The 22,453-nt window shown below is 37.3% G+C and overlaps 1 protein-coding gene across 7 annotated transcripts in view; it reads left to right on the top strand.

Moving 5' to 3' along the window:
- The window catches only part of USP37 (ubiquitin specific peptidase 37), an 83,308-nt gene that overhangs the window by 44,504 nt on the left and 16,351 nt on the right, over positions 1-22,453 (top strand). For 4 of the 7 annotated variants that reach the window (XM_048214151.2, XM_026491945.4, XM_044381167.3 and 1 more), the window contains 6 exons: positions 4,026-4,143; positions 5,432-5,511; positions 8,563-8,727; positions 10,614-10,679; positions 13,382-13,523; positions 16,079-16,334. In XM_048214151.2, coding sequence (XP_048070108.1) covers positions 4,026-4,143; positions 5,432-5,511; positions 8,563-8,727; positions 10,614-10,679; positions 13,382-13,523; positions 16,079-16,334 — 827 coding nt within the window. The remainder of the gene's footprint in view (positions 1-4,025; positions 4,144-5,431; positions 5,512-8,562; positions 8,728-10,613; positions 10,680-13,381; positions 13,524-16,078; positions 16,335-22,453) is intronic. The other 3 variants (XM_057304801.1, XM_048214152.2, XM_026491949.4) reach the window with 1 other exon arrangement.

The following is a 22,453-nucleotide window of genomic DNA, read 5'->3' as shown; positions in this document are numbered from 1 at the left end:
CTAGTGTGTGTGACATTTCTTGTCTTCATAATTTCTTCAGTCTTTTGTTTCCCCAGTGGATAAATTGTTTTTACAAGAAAAAGTCCAGGTCTTATAATATAGGCCAGCTCCTTGTAAAAGCTGGAGAGCCCATCAGCAGTTAATAAAATGGTAGCCAGTTACCTTTTCCTTTTCCTCTAACATACTGTCCCAACAAATTTGTTCAAGTTAGGGAGAGAAGCAAAGTTTTAATTGTTGTTATTTAATTGAGAGGCTGCCAACCAAATTTATTTTGGTAGGAAAATTTCAATGGCCTCTGATAGAAATGGCTACAGGCAGTGCAAGAAGAAAGAAGGCCATATCAAAGTAGTGGCTGCTGTCCTGTGCCAACAGCATCAGTCAGGCCCTCCACTCCTGCAGCACCCAGATGTTGGGTGGACATTTGAGGTGTGTGCGCCATGCATGAAGTGGCACGTCTCATGGGATGTTAGATACACCAGTTGGGTAGGCTGAGCAGTGGCCCAAGGGTGTGGAAAGTCTGGGAGGCCTCAAGGCTCTATGAGGCCACAGCAGCAGTGGTACAACTATCTCCTTAAACGCCTTGCTTTAGTTGATTTATTAGCAATTTTCTCTAAGACAGTTGCTTAAACACAAAATGGTTTTTGGCTCAAGGAAGATTGCAGACACCTCAAATTGTAATTTTCATTGTTTAGCCTCTGTCCTAGCTCACTGTGGGTTAGTTTGGCCAATTTGCCAAATGTACTTATTTTTCTTAAACTGTTGTAGTTTAAATGGGCTTGTTTCCAATTACATTATAAGGTATCTCAGTATAGTAAGATATTATCGAATATGAAGAATTTTCCATTCAAAGAACTTTAATTATCTAAAACTAAGTATTCTCCATAAAACCTTCTGCAGTCTTCCCTGTCTCAGTAATAACAGTTCCATACTTAGAGTTTATCAGCCCCAAAACTCTTCTCTTTATCTAGCATCCCTACATCTCATATGTTAGGAAATCCTCTCAGCTCTTCCTTCAGCGTATATCCAGGATCTGACCTCTTGCCACCATTATGATCAAACCCACTATCATCTCGTGCCTGGATTGTTGGAATACCTTCTAAACTGGTCTCTGTTTCTATCCCGTCTCTCTCGAGGTTTTTGTAAACACATTAGCGAAAGTGATCCATTTACAGTGGAAGGTAGTTCATGTTAGCCTTCTCCTCATAACCTATAAAAGCTGAAGTTCTTACTGTCATGTGCAAAATCCCATATGATCTGTTCTTCAGCAGCCCCTCTTCCCCCAGTTAACTCGGTCTTCACCTCCTACCGCTCTTTCCACTTCCTCATTCTGTTCCTATCAAATTAGCTTCCTTGCTTTATATTTTTTAAAAATGCCGGATCCTGGTACCTAAGGGCCTTTTTCACTTACTGTTCCCTTTATCTCAAATTCTCTTTCCCCATATTCCCCTCCATATCTTTATGGAAAAGCCACTTGCTCGGTAAGGCATTTTCTAGGCATTTACCCTATTTAAATTCCAACCATCTACTCTGATCTTTCACTACCTCCCCCCCTTAGCACTTATCACTATCACTTTAACATACCATACATATTACTTAAATGTTTTTTATTGTCTCTTTCCTCCAGTATAGCTTTGTGCAGGGAGGTATTTTATCTTGGGTTGGTTCATTGCTATAATCCCAATGCTACTAGAACAGTTTCTGGCATATAGGAGGCGTGTTTAGTGATGCCTAAGAAATTGCCCAAATTTATCAGCTTAAAACAATATTTATGAACTCAGTTCCGTAGGTCAGAATTCTAGGCAGGGTGTGGCCAAGTTCTCTGCTCACAGTATCAGAAGACTGAAATCAAGGTATTGCTTGTTCTCATCTGGATCCCCTTCTACACTCATTAAAGTTGTGGGCAGAGGGGCGCCTGTGTGGCTCAGTCGTTAAGCCTCTGCCTTCGGCTCAGGGCGTGATCCTAGAGTACTGGGATTGAGCCCCACATCAGGCTCCTCTGCTGGGAGCCTGCTTCTTCCTTTCCCACTCCCCCTGCCTGTGTTCCCTCTCTCGCTGGCTATCTCTATCAAATAACTAAATAAAATCTTAAAAAAAAAAATGTTGTGGGCAGAATGTAGTTCCTTATGATTGCAGTACTGAAGTCCCCATTTTCTTGCTGGCTGTTAGCTGCAACTACTCATTTCCTAGGTAGTATCATGCTGTGTGGCTTCCATAGGCAGTTCACAGCAGTGCTGTTTGTTTTCTTTCAGGTTAGCAGTACGTGTCTGACTTTGAATCCCTGACTTCCTCTGTTTGAGACCTCTAGGCCCAGATTTAAAGAGCTCAAGTGATTAAGTCTGACCCACTCAGATAATCTCCTTTTTATCAACTCAACATTAAGATTAGTAACATTAATCATATCTGCAAAATCGCTCTGTCGTGTAAAGTAACATCCTCATGGGAGTGAAAGCTCATCGTGGTCACAAGTTCTTCTAAAGGGGATGGAATTATACAGAAGGCAAGGGTCATCTTAGAATTCTGCCTGTTAGATAGAGGCGCTCAAATATTTGTTGAATGAAGAATATATTTTTATGGTCTCCAGTCTTCAACTGTGGCAGTAGAGAACTGGGGCAGGAGATTGAATATTACTAAAAATGCTGCTGTGCTATGCTATGCCCAGAGAAGGAAAAACATCAACTAAAGCTATTTAAAAGAAGTGAATTTGCTTCCAGATAAATACAGTGTTCTGATCTCCAAGCCCATTTTAAAAAATTGTACAGAAATATATCCAGTGATCAAACAGTTCTTTTTTTTTTTTTTAAAGATTTTATTTATTTATTTGATAGAGAGAGCCAGCGAGAGAGGGAACACAATCAGGGGGAGTGGGAGAGGAAGAAGCAGGCTCCCAGCGGAGGAGCCCAATGCGGGGCTAGATCCCAGAATTCTGGGATCATGCCCTGAGCCAAAGGCAGATGCTTAACGACTGAGCCACCCAGGTGCCGCAGTGATCAAACAGTTGTAACAGAAGTTCACCAAAACACCTAGAAAAAAATTTTTAAGATTATTTTATTTTAGAGAAAGAGCATCCATGGGGAGAGGCAGAGGGAGAGGGCAGACTCTGTGCTAATCATGGAGCCTGATGTGGGGATCTCACGACCCTGAGATATGACCTAAACTGAAACCAAGAGTTGGATGCTTAACCAAATGAGCCACCCAGGTGCCCCAAGAACACATAGGATTTTTATTTTATATTATTTTCAGTTCAAAAAGGTATTTTTATTATTAAAGCATGGGGACAGGACCTGTGGGTAGAAAGAGTTGCTGAACACATAGAATTTTTAAAGCAGCATTGTTTGTGTAGTCAAAAACTGGAAACAATCCAAATGTCCATCAGTAGTAATATAGATAAATTGTGGCATGCTCAAAACAGGTTAATGTGAGCCAGCAATGAAGATGGGCTGTCACCACATGTAGCAAGCATGTTTGAATCTCACAATCATGTCGAACAAAAGAAACTAAAGAAAACATACTGTATGGTTCCATTTATGTAAGGTTCAGAAACAGGCAATACTTACCCTGTTGTGTTAGAAGTCAACATAATAGTTACCTTTTGGGAGAAAGGGGTAGTAATTGGAAAGGGACATGTGAGAGGGCTCTTAGGGAGCCCATAATGTTTTATTTTTTTATTTGAGTGGTGTTAACTGATAATTCATGAAACTGTGCAACTTTGATTCACTTTTCTATGTGTATGTTGTACTTCAGTGTTTTTAACCTTTGGGGCTTTTTAAAAAAAATAAAATTTAGCATTCTGATAAAGTACTTCTACATACTTGTAGTTGAGGTTTTACCTATATTGATTTGATAAGGGTAAAATACTCATTAGAAAAGTCTTACATGTTGTATATTGCTTATCAACCAAGACTAGTCTTTGTCAGTACCTGCTAAGTTCTGTGCAGGAACAGTGTTTCTGAAGTATATTTGTATTTATTTTGTATTGCACAGTTAGACTTCTAAATGCTTCCATTTGTCGTCTTCTATTCTTACAGATGTGGAGAGGTTATTCCCAAAAGAGAACAGTTTAATGACCTCTCCATTGACCTTCCTCGAAGGAAAAAGCCACTCCCTCCTCGTTCAATTCAAGATTCTCTTGATCTTTTCTTTAGGGTAAGTATATCTTTTGGTATTTTCACATAACTAAGTTTTATATGTCATAGTAATTGTATTTGAAATGGTTTCTTTAAGGCAGAGTTTTAACAAAATTACATGAAGGAAAAACAAATGAGAAATACTTATAAATAACATTTAATTTTAAAAGCTTGATAAATCTAATTGTTAACTCATCAGAGATGACTATTAATTGGTTAAGTGGATCATACGTTTAACTCAATAGCAGGTGTTTTAACCTTAGAAGCAGTTGTTAGTAAACAAACACTAACTTGAAGTGTGTGTTAAAATTTGGTAGTGTTGGTAAAAATTGGAGATACTATATAAGTTTGTATCTAACAGCTGAGGAATGAAAAAATACTCTTTGCTTTTCCTTAGGTTATAATAACGTGTTAGAAACAAAAGGGAAGAGTCATGTTTATCCAAAGCTGTAGATAAATATGTTTTCTGTGATATACTGTTACAGATATTCGGCAAGTTTTAGGGGTATAATTGGACCTCTTATGTAGCAGTCCTTACAACTGATGGAAATTTGCCAGGATCACCCTTTGTCTCTTTAATAGTGGTTCTTGTTTTGTTGTAGCAAATGGGCAGGGTTGTCTTACTAAGGTTAAAAAAAAATTCTGTTCTTTAAATGATGAACGTTCAGCTCCACCCAAAGATAAATACTCTGCTTTTCTTTTTGTTTTATCATTCCTTACTATTCCTGTTATTATCATAGAATTTGAAGCTTTTCCTGTGTATCTTTACCCCCATTTTTTAAGGATTTCTTGTTTCAGTTTTCTCTAGGTAATGATATCCACCCCAAACTTTGGTCCTTTTAGAGCAGTTGTTCTTAGTGGGCTGTCACCAGAAGATTGAGTTCCATTATAAGAAAGGGGTAGAGTTACAGCTAACAGACCAGGAACTCCGCCTAACCTGCAGGTGATCTTATCTCTGCTCTGGCCGAATGTTAAACTCTGGATGTACTCTTGGCAGGGGTTCTTGTGCATCCACGGGGAAAAGGTTGAGAATCTGCTACTGTAGAGTCTAGCTGCTGTCATAAATTGAGATGTTTCCATGGTAAAAGAGGAAATTAGGAATTCTGAAATAGGATGTGATATTATAAGATACCTATTTTGAGGATTAGGGCTTAATTTAGTAAGGCATATGACTCGACACAAAATTTAAACTGGTCGGAGTTGTCATTGCACTGAACTAGTGTAACTAGAAAAGAGTATTAATGTTTAATGGGGTAATGCTGATTCAACTTCATGCTTCTTTATTTTTGCCTCTTGTCTTTTTACAGGCAGAAGAACTTGAGTATTCCTGTGAGAAGTGTGGTGGGAAGTGTGCTCTTGTCAGGCACAAATTTAACAGGCTACCCAGGTAAAATGAATTGCTCTTCAGTTTTTCTTCTTAAAGTACTTACAGATATTACTGGATAAGTGAGGCTCACTAGAATGGATTGGTAAAGCAAAGCTGAGATGGGGGAGGGTAGAGGATGGGAGGTTAGGATGCTCTTGCATAAGAAGGGAAGATTTGAAATGCTGAGGAAGAGAAGTCACTTGAGAGTCCCCGGAAGATGGCAACAAGATGATGTGGCTAGTGAGACTTTAGAACAATGGTAGGGACTAGGTAGTAGATTTTTAATTTGGTAATGTATGGCAATTCAGTTACAATTTGCAGTTTGATTATGTGCTAGTCTCCTCCTCTTCTCCCAAACCTTCAGTAAAAATCTGCCAAAACACATACACGTGTGAGCATGAAAATAAAACAAGAAGAGTAATATTCTGCAGGGTGTTTTTGCATTCCTTTATTCAAAGGATCATGTAAGTTAGTAAGTTTCGTATAATCAGAACAGTTGAGAATTAGGAATAAAATTAACTTATATTAGCTCTGTGTACACATACATAAAACCAAACTAGTTAGACAAAGTATGATGTGATTATAGTGCAGCTTTTAGTTCTTTCCAAGAATAGATCTCAACCACAAACAAGGTTGTTATTATTAAGTATTTATGTGGCACTTTGCCTGTAGAGTGCTTTACTTTCTTTTATTAGCTTCACTTTTCTGTAAGTGTAGAGTTTCTGGAACCTAGCCCCTAGAGACTAGTTCTTTTACATTCCATAATCTCCTTTCTAGAAAATGAATTTCTTTTAAAGAAATAACTTTCTGAATTATAGCAGTATCATTATGTTGACCATTTCTTACTCAAGAGACTTATTCTTTCCTATTGGTGAGTGTTTTGAGGCAGGGGGTGGAGAGAAACCTTAAGGCAAAGGATTGATTGTTACCAGCTGTCATTAACTAAGGAAAACATGCACAATTTGAAATACTTGTTTGACCTGGCAAGCTGAGTGTCTTTTCCCTTTTCCAGTATCTAGCTATTTGTTCTTTTAGTGGGAAAAAAATCCTGAGGGGAATTTTTTTTCCTTGGTTTTCTCTTTTTTCTAGTAGGTCACTTGCGTTATAGGTTAATTTATTCCAAACTTTAGAAGCCTTTGTATAATAAATCCTGATTATCAGACTTGCTCTGTTTTTGTGAATTTCAGTATTAAAGCCAGTTTACTTTTATTCTTGAAGGGCCTGGTATCTTTATCAAATACGTTCAGTTTTAGTCCTGTTCAGTTTTAGTCCACCTCATCTTTGTAGATAAGATAAGTGATTTTGACTGTCATCTATCTGTTTCATATTACTTTTTACTTTGGTAGGATTATTTGGAAATTTAGTCAAAATATTTGACATTAGTTTTAATCTCTTCATACCATTTGGATCCTTGTGTTCTCTCAAGTTGTGAATTTGAAAATTATGAGTTCTAGCATATTTTTTTTAATTTTTTTATTTTTTTTTTAAAGATTTTATTTATTTATTCGACAGAGATAGAGACAGCCAGCGAGAGAGGGAACACAAGCAGGGGGAGTGGGAGAGGAAGAAGCAGGCTCATAGCGGAGGAGCCCGATGTGGGGCTCGATCCCCTAACGCCGGGATCACGCCCTGAGCCGAAGGCAGACGCTTAACCGCTGTGCCACCCAGGCGTCCCTCTAGCATATTTTTTAAAGAGAAATATAGTCAGTAACTTTAATTTACACTTTTTTTTTGGTTTGTGGCTTCTGTGATAAAGATATGTACGGTAAGAAAGGAAACAGTTTTCCATAAAGCAGGCATTATTTTGCTTAGAATTGAGGTTTATTCCCATAAGAGTTCTGAAATTCCAATTTTAAAGTGTTCTTGTGGGCTGTGAAATATATTTAGTCCATCAAGCAGAGATTATGGTCTGTATCAGAGGTGAGAAGGTTGGCACAATAGTAACTAAAAAGAAGTGTTTCTACAGAGCTGAAAGCCTTTTCAGACCCACAAACCAGATTTGGCATGTAAATTTTGTAGAACTTTTTGTAAGCGGAGAAAACTTTCCTGTTTCTTTCGTAGCTTTCTCCAGAGAAAGTGCTACACATTGAAATAAGATTAGCTCTTGTCATGGGCACCTGAGTGGCTCAGTCAGTTAAGTGTCCGACTTGATCTCAGCTCAGGTCTTGATTACAGGGTTATGAGTTCAGGCCCTTTGTTGGGCTCTACACTGGGCATGGAGCCTACTTAAAAATAGTTCTTGTAAAAAATCATCTTGAAAAAATTAATGTTCACCATCAAACCTATTGTAAACTATATAACATTGAAGTAAATAATTTAAGGATTTAACCCAATACCAACATTTTATTTTATTTACTTTTTAATTTTTAAAAAATATTTATTTAGGGGCGCCTGGGTGGCTCAGTCGTTAAGCATGTGCCTTCAGCTCAGGGCATGATCCTGACGTTCTGGGATCGAGCCCCACGTCAGGCTCTTCTGCTGGGAGCCTGCTTCTTCCTCTCCCACTTCCCCTGCTTGTGTTCCCTCTCTCGCTGGCTGGCTCTCTCTCTCTGTCGAATGAATAAGTAAAAATCCTTTTTAAAAAAATTATTTATTTATTTTAGAGAGAGAATGGGGGGAGGGGGTGCAGAGGGAGAAAGAATCTCTAAGCAGAGTCCATGCTGAGTATGGAGCCCGACTCGGAGCTCAGTCTCATGACTCTGAGATCACAACCTGAGCCAAAACCAAGTCAGACACTCAGCCAACTGTGTCACCCAGCTGTCCCCCAATACCAACATTTTAAAATAAAATGTGTTTTATTTGATGTATTTTTTTTCTGCTAACATTGTAAATATTTTACCCAAACTTCATTTATCCACCCAATGCCCATGTTTTATTTTTATTTATATTCTTAGTACCTAGCACAATGCCTCGCACATGGCAGGTATTCGGTAAACTTTGAACGATCTTTAGCCAAAAGTATTCTTTAAGTCAAAAGCTGTCTAACATGGTTAGTTACGGTGATCTCTTTTCACCGGTAAGAGAGCTAGCTCTGTTATGTGTGAACTAGTAATGTCATCTCCTGTTTTTCAGGATCCTCATTCTTCATTTGAAACGATACAGCTTCAATGTCACTCTCTCACTTAACAACAAGATTGGGCAGCAAGTCATCATTCCAAGATACCTGACCCTGTCCTCTCATTGCACTGAAAATACAAAACCACCCTTCACCCTTGGTTGGAATGCACATATGGCAATGTAAGTCCTTGAGAGAGAATTTCTTTACCTTCCCTTTTCAAGTAGAAGGGCTTTGGTATCTGATCAAAATAATGACTGAACTAGATAACATGACTCCCAGGTAAAATCAGACCAAGAAGGAGATTTTAATTTTGCTCTATTTTGGAATTTTGTGTCAAATTACTGCCTGATGGAGGTAATTAAATAAAATGCTTAAACAAAATTTTTCTGATACATTAATTGCCTTTCATAGTAAGTTACCTTTTTAGAGAGTGCTGTTACTCTTTTAGATCACTAGAAGACAAGTTTGATACATTTTGGGAATATAAATCAAATTTGCTTATTCATAAGAGTCACCGGAACGCTAAAAAATACCAATTCCTGTGTTCTTTCCCTAGCAGTTCTGTTTAGTAGATCTGAGATAGGGTTTGAGAATTAATATTTTTTAAAATGCCTTTCTGACTCTTTGGGATATGCAAGTTTGAGAAACAGTATACTAAATTTTATCTAGTGCCCCAAAAATTGTATCTTTTTTTTTCTTTTTTTTTTTTAAGATTTTATTTATTTATTTATTTGACAGAGATAGAGACAGCCAGTGAGAGAGGGAACACAAGCAGGGGGAGTGGGAGAGGAAGAAGCAGGCCCCCTGCGGGGGAGCCTGATGTGGGGCTTGATCCCAGAACGCCGGGATCACGTCCTGAACTGAAGGCAGACGCTTAACGACTGAGCCACCCAGGCGCCCCCCAAAAATTGTATCTTTGTAAACGTATTATCACCGATGTGAGTGAAGAACTTCGGTGGCTCCTAGAAATTTTTCCATGATAAAAGAAGTAACCTTTACTTTTGATTTTGCATCATCGTGTATACTGGGAAAACCTTAGGACTTCTCTGAATGTTGCTCTTTCTTGCATTACTTTTGTTGCATTACCTTGGAGCCATGTATTGTAGTTCTTTTTTGTACTTGAACTCTAATTTAGTAGAATCATTAAGTTCTCCAACTTTAGAAGTGAAAAAGATCTTAGAGATTTTGTCTAAATTTTTAGTTTTACAGAAAAGATTCAAGGAGAGTAAGTGATTTTGTTAAGGTCATGCAGTTAATAGCTGGAAGAGCCAGGTCTCTTGGCTACAGTAGAGTAAGTAGACCTTTCAGAAAGTGAATGAACATTTGCTAACAATAATTGATGCAGTTTTATAGAATGTATTTCCCTTGGATTGATAATTGAAATATATACTACATCATGTAAGTTTACACTAAAGGACTCAGTGGGTCTACTTGTTAATAAAGATATTTTCCCAGAGTCTTAAGTGTTTCTGGGTTTTCTCTTACGGACTTTCTTCAGAATAGATGTTTTTGCTTAATGCAAACTGCCCTCTGCTGGTAGAACTGTTACTCTTTGTGGCCATCAGTGTAGGTGATTTATGATCACAGGCCTGAAACCAGGCTATATGATTCCACAATGAAATGTCTTGAAGACTTTGGACAAGTTCTTTGACCTGGTTATAGGGGAAATAATAGGATGGTGTGAACATTAAATGAGGTAATACACATAAGCTCTTACTGCAGTGTCTCATAGCCAGTAAGTCCTCAATAAATGAGAGCTACTATTATTTTATTGCTTTAAAGTAAAGAACTGAGACAGGATAATTTTTCCCAAGTTGTTCTTTTCATATCCATTACCTTTGACTTCATTTCCAATGCTGTTTATTTAGATCATTGGATCAGGAAGAGCCTACAGATGGTATTTTGTTTTCTCTTTTGGCCTCTATTGCTAGTAGAAGTATTATAATTATTTGCTTTTCAAAAGGATACATAGGAGCTATAGTACAGAATAATTAGTTTTATAAGTTAAATATATATTTTTAATAATGTAATTATATACATTATATATTTTCTAATTTTCTGATAGTTCTAGACCATTGAAAGCTTCTCAAATGGTGAATTCCTGCATCACCAGCCCTTCTACACCTTCAAAGTGAGTTATATTTCTTGTGTACCCAAAATTTGTATTTTTAAGGATTTGGCTTACCCTGATTTCCAAGATTATCCCCTTCCTTTTTCTTTGTTTTTCTTTGCATGATAACTGCTCTGTATTAGTATACTTTGTAATTTTCCTGAATCTGCTTTAAAGTATAACCTAGGGTATAACAGATCTTTAACAGTGAAGCACGTTCAGATGATCTTCTGAAAATTTTGTTTTTAAACTTCTTAAATCATCTGTTAATACGTAATATTTTCATCCTACAACTATAGAAATTGATGACAAGGGATTTTAAGGCTTGAAGGGATAAAATAACCACTGTTGGTATAAAGCACTGTTCCTCAAAAATACACATGGGGATCCCAAAATATCTTTTCACCTGTTGCTAGCCAGTCTGGGACTTCCTGTCTTAGACACTGAACTGGAGCAATTCTGAGAGGGAACAAGAAAACAAACACACAATGAAATGTAGCTATTCTACAAATGTTTTTTACTTAAGATGGAAAAGTTTGTCCAAGAAGGGAAGCAAATACTTTTTTTAATCTTAATCTCTCTCTTCTGTGATTTAACTAGAACCACAGTTCCTGATTAAACAATTTTAAATGACTTGGTTGTCATTTATCTTTAAAATTAGTTTTTCTGAAAATTTGATGTCCCAAAGTACTTTTAGAAAAGAGACACTTCTGTTGGTTAAGGGCTTTGGGGGGCTTATATAACCGTAAAATGACATTTGGGAACTGCTATTTTCTTTTCCTCCTGTTAACTATTTTTCAGTGCAATTAAAACCAGATGACTAACATGACTAGAAATCTGAAATGGTACCGATATGAATACTCTTGCCCGTTCTCAAGATACAAATGAGCAATACCACTTGGCTGCTTAGAAAGTGAGCAAGTGATGCATTTACAGGATGAATATTTTTCCTTACTACAGGCAAGCTGCCTTCTGTGAATATAGTAATTATTAATGGAATGCACTCTTTATGTACCAAATCACTGTAGTTTCAAGAAGGAGATGGTTTCATTGGGCATCATTATATTTGGCATGGTCATCTGTTCTCCAGGGTCTACTGGTATGAGAATTGGAGAGTTGGTCAATAAAAGATAATTAGGCCCTAGAAGACCTGTCATGCCGATCAAACTTAAAAGAGGCTGAGTTATGAACAAGAATACCATTGGTTCTTCTACAATGTCCTTTGTCACATTTGACCCTGGTACATTAGTAGCCAGGTGTCACCCTCCTTCCTCAAAGTATTTACATGGATAAACAAATTAATACATTCAGTTTTGCTTGGTGAGCATGAAATCAGAAATGAGGAATTAAGATGGCTAATTGGCTATTTCTAAGTTATACTAAAAACCCTTTTGAACACATAATGGGAGGCTATTCAAGTGTATAGGCTGGAGTGCAGTGATATCCTGGTTGCTCTCAGCCACAGACTATGTTTGGGCTTATCACTGACCACTTGCCTCTTTTCTTTGATCTACATTGCTATGCAGTCCTCCTGGTTTCCATTGTGGCCTCTTATTTCTTGGTGCCATCATTCTATATGTTTATTTACAGTTTTTACATTTAGATTAGTTGCATTTTTCCAATTTCCATTTTACTTTTTTTTTTAGTATAGTATATGAATTTATGTTAACCTCCATCAAAGAAAGTTCGTGCTCTTTGACCTTTCCCACTTTTTCTTTTAGTTTATTTTCAGCTCACTTGGAAGACAATGCAGTAACACCTTACTTATCTGGTATCACTAAAGAACGATATTTGATGTTCCACATATAAATTTTTACATAGCTAAAGATTGCTTTTTTAAGCATTAATCTTTAAAATGCTTAACCATTTTAGATGATTATATACTCTGTAATCTCACAGAATTCCCTGTATTCCTAACTAAAATACACTGAAGATAATTTAAATATATTTTAATGACTTAGAATCAGCATTATGAGTGTCACGTATTGCACTGTGTTTTAATATGATAATGCCGTCAGAGGCTTTTAATTCTTAGAAAATAGTTTATATTAAATGATTTTATAGTTCTTTATTGCCCTTTTTGTGGTTATTCTCTCTCATTTCCTAGCTCTCATTTCTTGATGAACTTGCTACATTATTTTATACACCATTTCCTGGGAAAGAAAGGGTCCCTGTCTAAAGTGTAAAGTGCATTGGCTTTGAAACTACTGCTTTCCTCAGAAGCCTTTTTTCTTACTTTTGAATCCCTGTGTTCTGGAGAGTTGAGGTTGCCAAAAGTCTGACCTACATATAATTGGATAAGTGGAATGTTACTGTTAATTTTAAAATACATGGATCATAATTTAAAAGATCAAAAATTAGCCCTCATGCACAATGTTGTCAAAAACATTTATTCATTGCTATGTTTGCATGCATTCAGTAGAGTACTTGGCTTTATAAAAACAAAAACTTCTTTGGGGTTTATCATTAAAAGAAAGAAGGCACAAAGTGATTGGTTTACGGATGGATTTTATTATAAGAATTGTCTAATATTCAAAGCATGGCTGTTTTGGAGTGGGGCAAAGGTAATGCTTAAATACACCTCTTTTGCTATATCTTTTTTTCTCTCTAAATCATTTTCCATATGAAAAAGTTTTTTATTTTGGTATTTATGCCAAGGGAATAACAAGGACAAATGTTTATTTATCAGACTCATATAGGTTTTTTTTTTTCTTAAATTACAGGAATTTCACCTTCAAATCCAAGAGCTCCTTGGCTTTATGCCTTGATTCAGACAGTGAGGATGAGCTAAAACGCTCTGTGGCCCTTAGCCAGAGACTTTGTGAAATGTCAGGCTGCGAACAGCAGCAGGAAGACCTGGAAAAAGTAAGTACTTTCTCATCAAAATACTTGACAAATAATTGTATAACTCTTCCTGTCCAAACAAATGCCTTTGTAACCAGCATCAGCAAACTTTTTTTTTAATTAACTTAATAAATGCAAACTTAATAAAATACACAGGGTAGATCATAAATTCATAAACTTAATGGATCTGTTGAAACACTAATTTTAAAGAGTATACTTTCTGTAACTACAAAACCACTGTTTAAAATGGATTGGGACTTTTTCTTATTGAGGTATAATTGACGTATTAGTTTCTGGTGTACAGCGTATTGATTCAGTATTTGTATGTATTGCAATAAGCTCACCACAGTAAGTCTGGTTAACATCTATTACCATACATAGTTGGCAAAAAAAATTTTTTTCTTGTGGTAAGGACTTCTAAGATCTATTCTCTTAAGCAACTTTCAAATCTGCAGTAAAATATTAACAGTAGTCTAACTAATTCTGTACATTACATCCTCATGACTTATTTATTTTACAACTGGAAGTTGGCCTGCTTTACCCATTTCTCTCTCTCTCTCACACGCACACACACAGGCTTCCACCCCTAACTACCAATAGTCTATTCCATACGTGTGTGAGCTTGGTGGGGTTTTGTTTTGTTTTGTTTTTTAGATTCCATATGTAAGCAAGATTATGTGGTATTTGTCTTTTTCTCTCTGACTTTTTTCACTTAGCATAATACCTTCAAGGTCCATCCTTGTCGCAAATGGCAAGATTTCATTTCTTTTTTTGTGTCAGAATAGTATTCTATTGTATATGTACACCACATTTTTATTTATCCATTGATGGACACTTAAGTTGTTTCCATGATTGAGACTTTAGAAATGAAAGTTGTTACAGGTAAATTGCTTTCTCCTGTTAATTTTCAGAGCTACTTTTACATATGGGTCCTGAAATAATTATTTGCTTTATTTAATACTAATTGTTAATATATGGGAGATTATAGTAAATGTTTTATATCAACAAGCCAACCAGCTAATATAGAGGTTTACATAATGAATGTGAGAAGGCGTAACTTTATCATTTTCTATCTTGACACATAATGACAGTTAATACTTTAAAGATACAAGCTTTCCTAGGAGTTTGCATCATCTCATGTGACTTATTTTAAATCTTCCTTTTGTTAAGATAACAATTTAGTAGTTAATTTTTATTGACTTTCCCATCTTATTTCAAAGCTAGTTTGTGGCTGCTCACCTTGAATGAGAAATGATAGAAAGTCAGAAGTTCTCCCAGAAACGAGATTAAGCTCTTTAGAAAATAACTTCTGAATATTTTCATACTCTCGATGTTTTTATTTTTCTCATTTATTTGAAAAGGAGAAAAAAAAAGATGGTGACTTAACATTTAAATAGAAATATTAGGGGAAAAAAGAAATATTAGGTGTATGGTCAGATTGGCTAAAATTGACAACTCAGGAAACAATAAATGTTGGCAAGGATATGGAGAAAGGGGAACCTTCTTACACTGTTGGTGGAAATGCAAATTGGTGCAACCACTCTGGAAAACATTATGGAGGTTCCTCAAAAAGTTAAAAATAGAACTACCCTACGACCCAGCAATTACACTACTATTTATCCAAAGTAGTCAAAAATAGTGATTCGAAGGGGCACGTGCACCCCAATGTTTATAGCAGCAGTGTCCACAATACCCAAACCATGGAAAGTGACCAGATACCCATTGACAGATGAATGGATAAAGAAAATGTGATATATACATACAATGGAATACTACTCAGCCATCAAAAAGAATGAAATCTTTCATTTGTAACGATGTGAATGGAACTAGAGGGTATCTTGCTAAGCGAAATCAGTCAAAGAAAGACAAATACCATATGATTTCACTCGTATGGTGGAATTTAAGAAACAAAACAGATGAACATAGGGGAAGGCAAGGAAAAATAGTATAAAAACAGAGAGGGAGACAAACTATAAGAGACTCTTGACTATAGAGAACAAACTGAGGGTTGCTGGAGGAGAGGTGAGTGGGGGGATGGGGTAATTGGATGATGGACATTAAGGAGGGCACTTGAGGTAATGAGCACTGGGTGTTAATATGCAACTGATGAATTACTAAATTCTACCCCCGAAACTAATAATAATCACTGTCAGTATTATTCAACTAAATTGAACTTAAGTAAAAAAATTCAAAAATATAAAGTAATTTTTAAAAAAAGAAATACTAGGTGTGGTGACAGTGTCTATAGTGTGATTCAGTATATCTGGAAGAAATTACACCAAAAATACTTACTGTAATTATCTCTGAGTGATGGATTTTGAGTGAATTTATTTTGTTATTTTTATGTATTTTCCAAATCTTATACTTAGCATGTACTATAATCAGTAAAATAAGCATGTATCCCTGTATATTTATTAAAAGAAAATTAGGCTTGCCAGTGAGTTCATATATTGGTTATTGATTGTTAACTCAAAACATCAAAGAAAGGAAACGTTTTAGAAATAAACTAACTTTAAACTCTGATTGCCATATTCTCAGGAATTCTGGTTTCCTCTAAATATGACTCTCTTTTTCAGGATTCAAAATCATGTAGAATAGAGCCTGATAAGTCCGAATTGGAAAACTCCGGATTTGACGGAATGAGCGAAGAAGAGCTTCTAGCAGCTGTTTTAGAGATGAGTAAGAGAGAATCTTCACCAACTCTGAGTCATGAAGATGATGATAAACCAACCAGCAGCCCAGATACTGGATTTGCAGAAGATGATATTCAAGAAATGCCTGAAAATCAAGAACCTGTGGAAACTGAGAAGCCCAAAACAGTCACAGAGCCTGGTAGGTTTAATGAAAATAAACATCTGTGAGGGCACAACTGTGTTCGAAAGCCTTATAGGGACAAGTGACTTGTAAATAATGGGAGGTGAAGTAGATCTGTGTTAATAGAGCTGATCATACTTTCATGCTTTAAAAAAAAAAAAAAAAGTTTAAAAAATGAGAAGTATATATTGTGAGTAGTATCCAGAGGCTGGTGGTAAAGTATGCCGTATCCCTTTAAGTGTACAGCAAAAGAAAAGTTAGGATTCTTTTGTGCATTTAAGTAAATGTGTCATTTTTTTGGTCACTTTTTTTTTTTTTTTTTTTACCACTGCTCTCTCAGAAATTTGTATAATTGTTTCCTCATTTTTCTATATCTGAATTTGTACCAAGTTTTAGTTGTATAAATAATTCAAGTTCTCCATTCTCCTTTGGATTCATCCGTTTATAATGGTAGAAAGAGCCCTGAACTAAGAGGTCAGGTTTTAAGCCTCTCATCTTGGCTGTACCACCAACTAGCTATGAATTTTTTTTAAAGGTTTTATTTATTCATTTTTAGAGAAAGTGAGGGGAGGAGCAGAGGGGGAAGGAGAGGTGAGCACAGATCCCGACGTGGGGCTAGATCTCATGACCCTGAGATCACAGCCTGAGCTGAAATTAAGAGTTGGACGACTAACCAACTGAGCAACCCAGGCTCCTCATAGCTATGAATTTTCTAAATAGGTGATTTAACCTCTTTGGTACTCCATTTTCTTATCTCTGTATGGGGATACACCAGGCATACTTCAGAAGGTTGTGAGTAGAATGTTAGGTCATATATGTGTGTGTATAAAGTGCTATACTTTTATATATATATAGTGTAAAGTCCTATAGAGATAAAAAATTATTTTGTGGTAATCATATTTTGTTATTTTTCAATCCATCAGTGGGAACAACAGAGCCTCCTTGCCTTGTACTGTGGGTATTTTAAGATTTTTAGGTAGAAAACTTCCACTACCTCTTCCTGTAACCAACTAGTATTTTTCTCCAGATATCCTTAATATGTATATCTGTCTGTCTGTGTAGCTGATGTGTTTCAGTACATCAAGCCTAATTTTGGAGATGAAGAGAATAGTAGTAAATCACAATTATTTTCTGTATTCTTGGGGTTAAGCCTCATCAGTTGTGAATTACTTTCCATGCAAGTGAGTTAGTATATCCTCAATCTGATTGGATACAAAGAGCTGAAGGTTTTTGGATATAGGTGTTCCTTTTTTTCCCCTTCTTGATGCAAGTATCCTTAGGAAATCCCTTTCTCTTACTAAACTTAAAGTCACTGCCCTTAGATATCATTGGTTAATATTAGTGCTTTTGCCTTTTGCCAATAATTTCTGCTTTTAGCTCTTCCTTTCACATCTTTGCTCAGTCCTACATCTCCCTAAAATTAACAAAGGAAATTATTCTTATGTACAGTTCTAGATTCTCTACACCAGTGGGGGAGAACACTTGAGTTATCAAAATCGTTAATAAACACAATGGTTTACAAACATACAGCAGCATTGGGGAGAGCAAACTTATTAGTAAGTACTTTATAGCCTTTTTAAATAAAGTCCTCTATTCTCTAGCTACCATCTTCCCCGACTGGGTGCAAGCTTTTTTTGTGTTTCTTGTTTCTTTTTTTTTTTAAAGATTTTATTTATTTATTCGACAGAGATAGACACAGCCTGCGAGAGAGGGAACACAAGCAGGGGGAGTAGGAGAGGAAGAAGCAGGCTTATAGCAGAGGAGCCTGATGTGGGTCTCGATCCCGTAACGCCGGGATCACGCCCTGAGCCGAAGGCAGATGCTTAACCGCTGTGCCACCCAGGCGCCCCTGTGTTTCTTGTTTCTTTAATGTCACTGTTCCATTCACCTTCTTACTATAACTGAAACGCAAAGACATTGCTTCTGCTGCAACATTTCTTTTTTTTTTAACTTACCGAAATTATGTAGCAAGGACAAAAGTAAATAGATGAGTGTAATGAATCCTCCCCCTTGTACCTATTATCAACAATAATTATCAAAAAAAGACAGTCTTGTTTCATATATTGTCCTATCTTCCTTCTCCACCCCATCCCCTTGATTATTTAGAAGTAATTCCCAGATACTAGATAATTTCATCAGTAAAGATTTCAATATCCTTAAAAGATCTCTTTTTTAAAAAACATAGCCTCAGTCCCACTATCATACTTTTAAAAATTAACAATAAAACTAAGGAATATGATCAAATATGATCAAAGTCCTCCATAAGTCTTTTATTTTGAAAATGTTCAAATCCAGAGAGAAATTAAATAGATTCATTATTTAACATTTTGTCACATTTGCTTTCTCCCCTCACTGTGTGTGTCTGTGTATATAGTTTTACAGCAATTACCCAAAATTAGTGTCTTAAAACATTTTAATATCTCTTGTAACCCTGTGGATTGACTGGTTGTAACTAGGTTGTAGCATCCAAGATGGCTCAGCTAGGCACCTTGGTGATGTTGGCTAGACAGGTCCACTGGGGTGGCTGGATATCCTCTCCATTCTTTCCTTCCCCTCCCCCTCTTCTCTTCATCTTTTCTTCTCCACGTAATCTCAGGGCCTCTCCCTCTCCATGTGCTCTTTCCAGCAAGGTAGCCAGCTTCTTAGATGACAGTTCAGAGCTCCCAGAGCACAAAAGGGGAAGAAGCCTCCAAGTCTTCTTGATGTAATGTTGAAGCTCAGAATTAGCGCAGAATCAATTCCACCACATTTTGTTGCTTAAAGCACTCACAGTGAAAATCTACTCACATTCACTCTGGGGGCGACTACACAGCAGTACAAATACTGACAGTGAGAACACAGTGTAGTTCATTGGAGGCCATCTTTGTAGACTACACACATGCTCGCATGCACTTTTCTTTTTTAAAGCAACTGTTTGAAAATGCAGGTATCATATTTCACCCTAAAACACTTCAGCCTGAATCTTTAAATATATGGAAATTTTCCTACATAACGATTATTCCACCTAATAGTAACAATATTTCCATGTATAATTCTAGTGTAGAGTCCATAGACATTTCCCCAAGTGTGTGTATTTTTTTTTTTTAACCCAGAACCCAAAGTTTACCCACTGCATTTAGTTGTTAGGTCCCTTTACTATTTAGTCAAAGCCAATTTTTCTTTGAAAAGCTCCCATTATGGATTGCCCTACTGTTCTTTAAGTGTAAGTTGTTTTTTCCTGTACCCTAATACTTCAGACCTGAAGATGGGATAGGTTTTCTCCTTGTTACCCACTGCCATTTCCAACCCTTTTGTCTCCTTTTATCCTGCAAAAATCCCAGCTCTTTGAAGTATAAGACATCAAGCTGTGCCTCCTATTATCTCTTCCTATAGCTGTCTTTTACCTTTCATTCTCTCTCATCAACATTCTTAGGGCCTTCAGTATCTTCATAAATGATCCTTTCAACAACCTGGTTTCTCAATTCCTGATCTTAATTCTGAAGATCTTTTTTCCTACCCCCATCTTGATCACTAATAGAAGTCCTGTCCTAGATCAGTGGTTCTCAAAGTATGTCCCTAGATCAGCAGTATCATATGGGAACTTGCTGGAAATGCCATTTGTGGCCCCACCCCAGACTTACTGAATAAGAAACTCTGGATATAGGAGTCAGCATTCTGTGTTTTGACTCCAAGTGATTCTGATGCACGCTAAAGTTTGAGAACTACTTCCCTTGACTTTGTCTTCATCAGTAACTATACCACCTTTGAAATCTTGATTTCATATATCCTTCTCTCCTTCCAGCTTACTTGGTGTTATGTTCTGTTTTCAGTGATTACTTGATCTCAAGATTTCCAGTCCTGGGGCCCTGGGTGGCTCAGTCAGTTGAGTGTACGTTTCTTGATCCTGGCTCAGGTCTTGATCTCAGGGGTGTGAGTTCAAGCCCCAGGTTGGGTTCCATGCTGGGTGTGGAGCCTACTTTAAAAAAAAAAAAAAAAAAAAAGATTTCAAGTACTTTGACTTCTTTTTTGCTGTTCATCACCTCCCTCTTGTCCTCACAGTCACCTGACACAACCCTGGCTCCCAGCTCAACTAGATTCGTGTTCCATACCTACACCCAAGCAGCTGAAGATTACTGGAGAAAATCACAAATTAGTGCTGACTATTCTTTCCTCTTATTCATGACTATACTCTTAAGTGGGCACTAAATGTGACTAGTTGGTTCTGTTACACTTCCTTAGTAAATTTCTTTTCTCATTCTCCATGATCTCTTCCTCAAATCTCCATTTCTGTTTCCACACACACTGTAGGTTTATGGCTAAGCTGTGTACTTTTCAAAGAAGATAGATGTAGTCAAATGAAAACTCTGCCTTCACTTTTGTTATGGAGGAACTATCCCTGCTCTTATTTAAGGCCAGTCCCTCTGTTAATACTCAGAATTTCATCAACTGTGCCTTCTAAAGACCTTTTCTCTTGAAATTATACTCTGTCTTCTGCATCAGGTCTTCCCTCTCTTTTAAAGTATTCTTGTCTGCCTTAATTTTAAAATGATTAAAACCCATCTTTAAAAAAACCCTCTTGTGACCTTCCATTCCCCTACTGCTCCTGTCCCCTTTCTTTGCTGTACGCACAGCAAAATTCTTTGAAATAGTTGCTTTATTCATTCTCTTTGTTTTCTCACCCCCTCTGTTCTCTTGTCAGCCCTCTCCAAGTGGGCCTTGTTCCCCATCACTCCACTGAAACGGTGTTTATCAAGTTTATATTAGTAGTATTTCACATAATTCACCACTCCCTCCTTAACATTTAAAAACTTTTATAAACTTTTTTCCTCTGAGCTTCCATGATACAAGCTTGGCAGGGTTTTTTTTTTCCTACTAAACCAGCTACTCACTCCAGTTATCCACCCTTCCCACATCAGAACTCTGGTTGTTGACGTAGTCCCAGGACACCATCCTTAGCTGTCTTCTCTACTAAAGCTCTCTCCCTGAGTGATCTCACATTTTACCACGGCCTCACATACCAAATTCATATCTGTAGCCCACATCTCTCTCCCATGAGCTTTAAACTTTTATAGTGAAATGCCTACTTGAAATGTCCATTTGACTAATTTTCATTCCCCACCCTCCAGCCAAATACACCTTCCCTGTGTCACCAAATGGTATCATCATAAATCCAGTTGCTCAGGCCAACAAACACATCTCCCTTAATTTTTTCTGTTTTACTTCACAACTTAAATTCAGTCCATCAATGAATCTGGCCACATGTACCCCCAAAACATATCCTAAATCCACCCGTTTACCATCTTCATAGCTACAACTCTAGTCTTCCATCTCTCACCTGGGCCCCTAGAAATGATTTCTAACGCCTCTTCTGCCATTGTTGCCCCCCCACTGACCTTCTGTGATGAGCAAAGCAGCCAAAGTAATCTTTCTGAAGCATAAATCACACTGCTGTTCTTCTGCTTAAAACTTACTTGGCTTGGGGCGCCTGGGTGGCACAGCGGTTAAGCGCCTGCCTTTGGCTCAGGGCGTGATCCCGGCGTTCCGGGATCGAGCCCCACATCAGGCTCCTCCGCTATGAGCCTGCTTCTTCCTCTCCCACTCCCCCTGCTTGTGTTCCCTCTCTCGCTGGCTGTCTCTATCTCTGTCAAATAAATAAATAAAATCTTAAAAAAAAAAAAAACAAACTTATTTGGCTTGCTGGTACACTTCATCCCAGCTTCTTACCATGACCTCTTTCACTCAACTTAGCCATAGTGGCTTTGTCTCTCTCTCAGAATATGCTAAGTTCATTCTCCTCTCAGAGCCTTCGCCCTTAAGCTCCTTGAGGACGGGCTGTCTTGCTCTAATTACCACTGTGTCCTCACCTTCTACAGCAGCGCCCAACGCATAGGAGAGTCTCGGTGCATATTTGGGGCCCAACAGATTGTCTCGCGAATCAGCTCAGGAAGGGCAGGAAGACTGGCCAAGTAAGGTTTCACTGTCTCCAGACACGAGCCAGAGGGAAGAGTGTTTGCAAAGGCCCAGACATGAGAAACGCTGGCAAGTTAGTGGGCAGCAAAAAAAAGTTCAGAATGATTTGCATGGCTGGAAAATTGTGTTGAGCAAGAAAAGCAAAAGAGAGACATGCATTCTCTAGTTTTTACATGGCCTGAAGCCAT

The sequence above is a fragment of the Ursus arctos genome, unplaced genomic scaffold (genome assembly GCF_023065955.2).
Source record: "Ursus arctos isolate Adak ecotype North America unplaced genomic scaffold, UrsArc2.0 scaffold_1, whole genome shotgun sequence".
Lineage (NCBI taxonomy): Eukaryota > Metazoa > Chordata > Mammalia > Carnivora > Ursidae > Ursus > Ursus arctos.
Note: the sequence above shows the minus strand (reverse complement) of the source record. Positions and strands in the feature narration are given on the sequence as shown.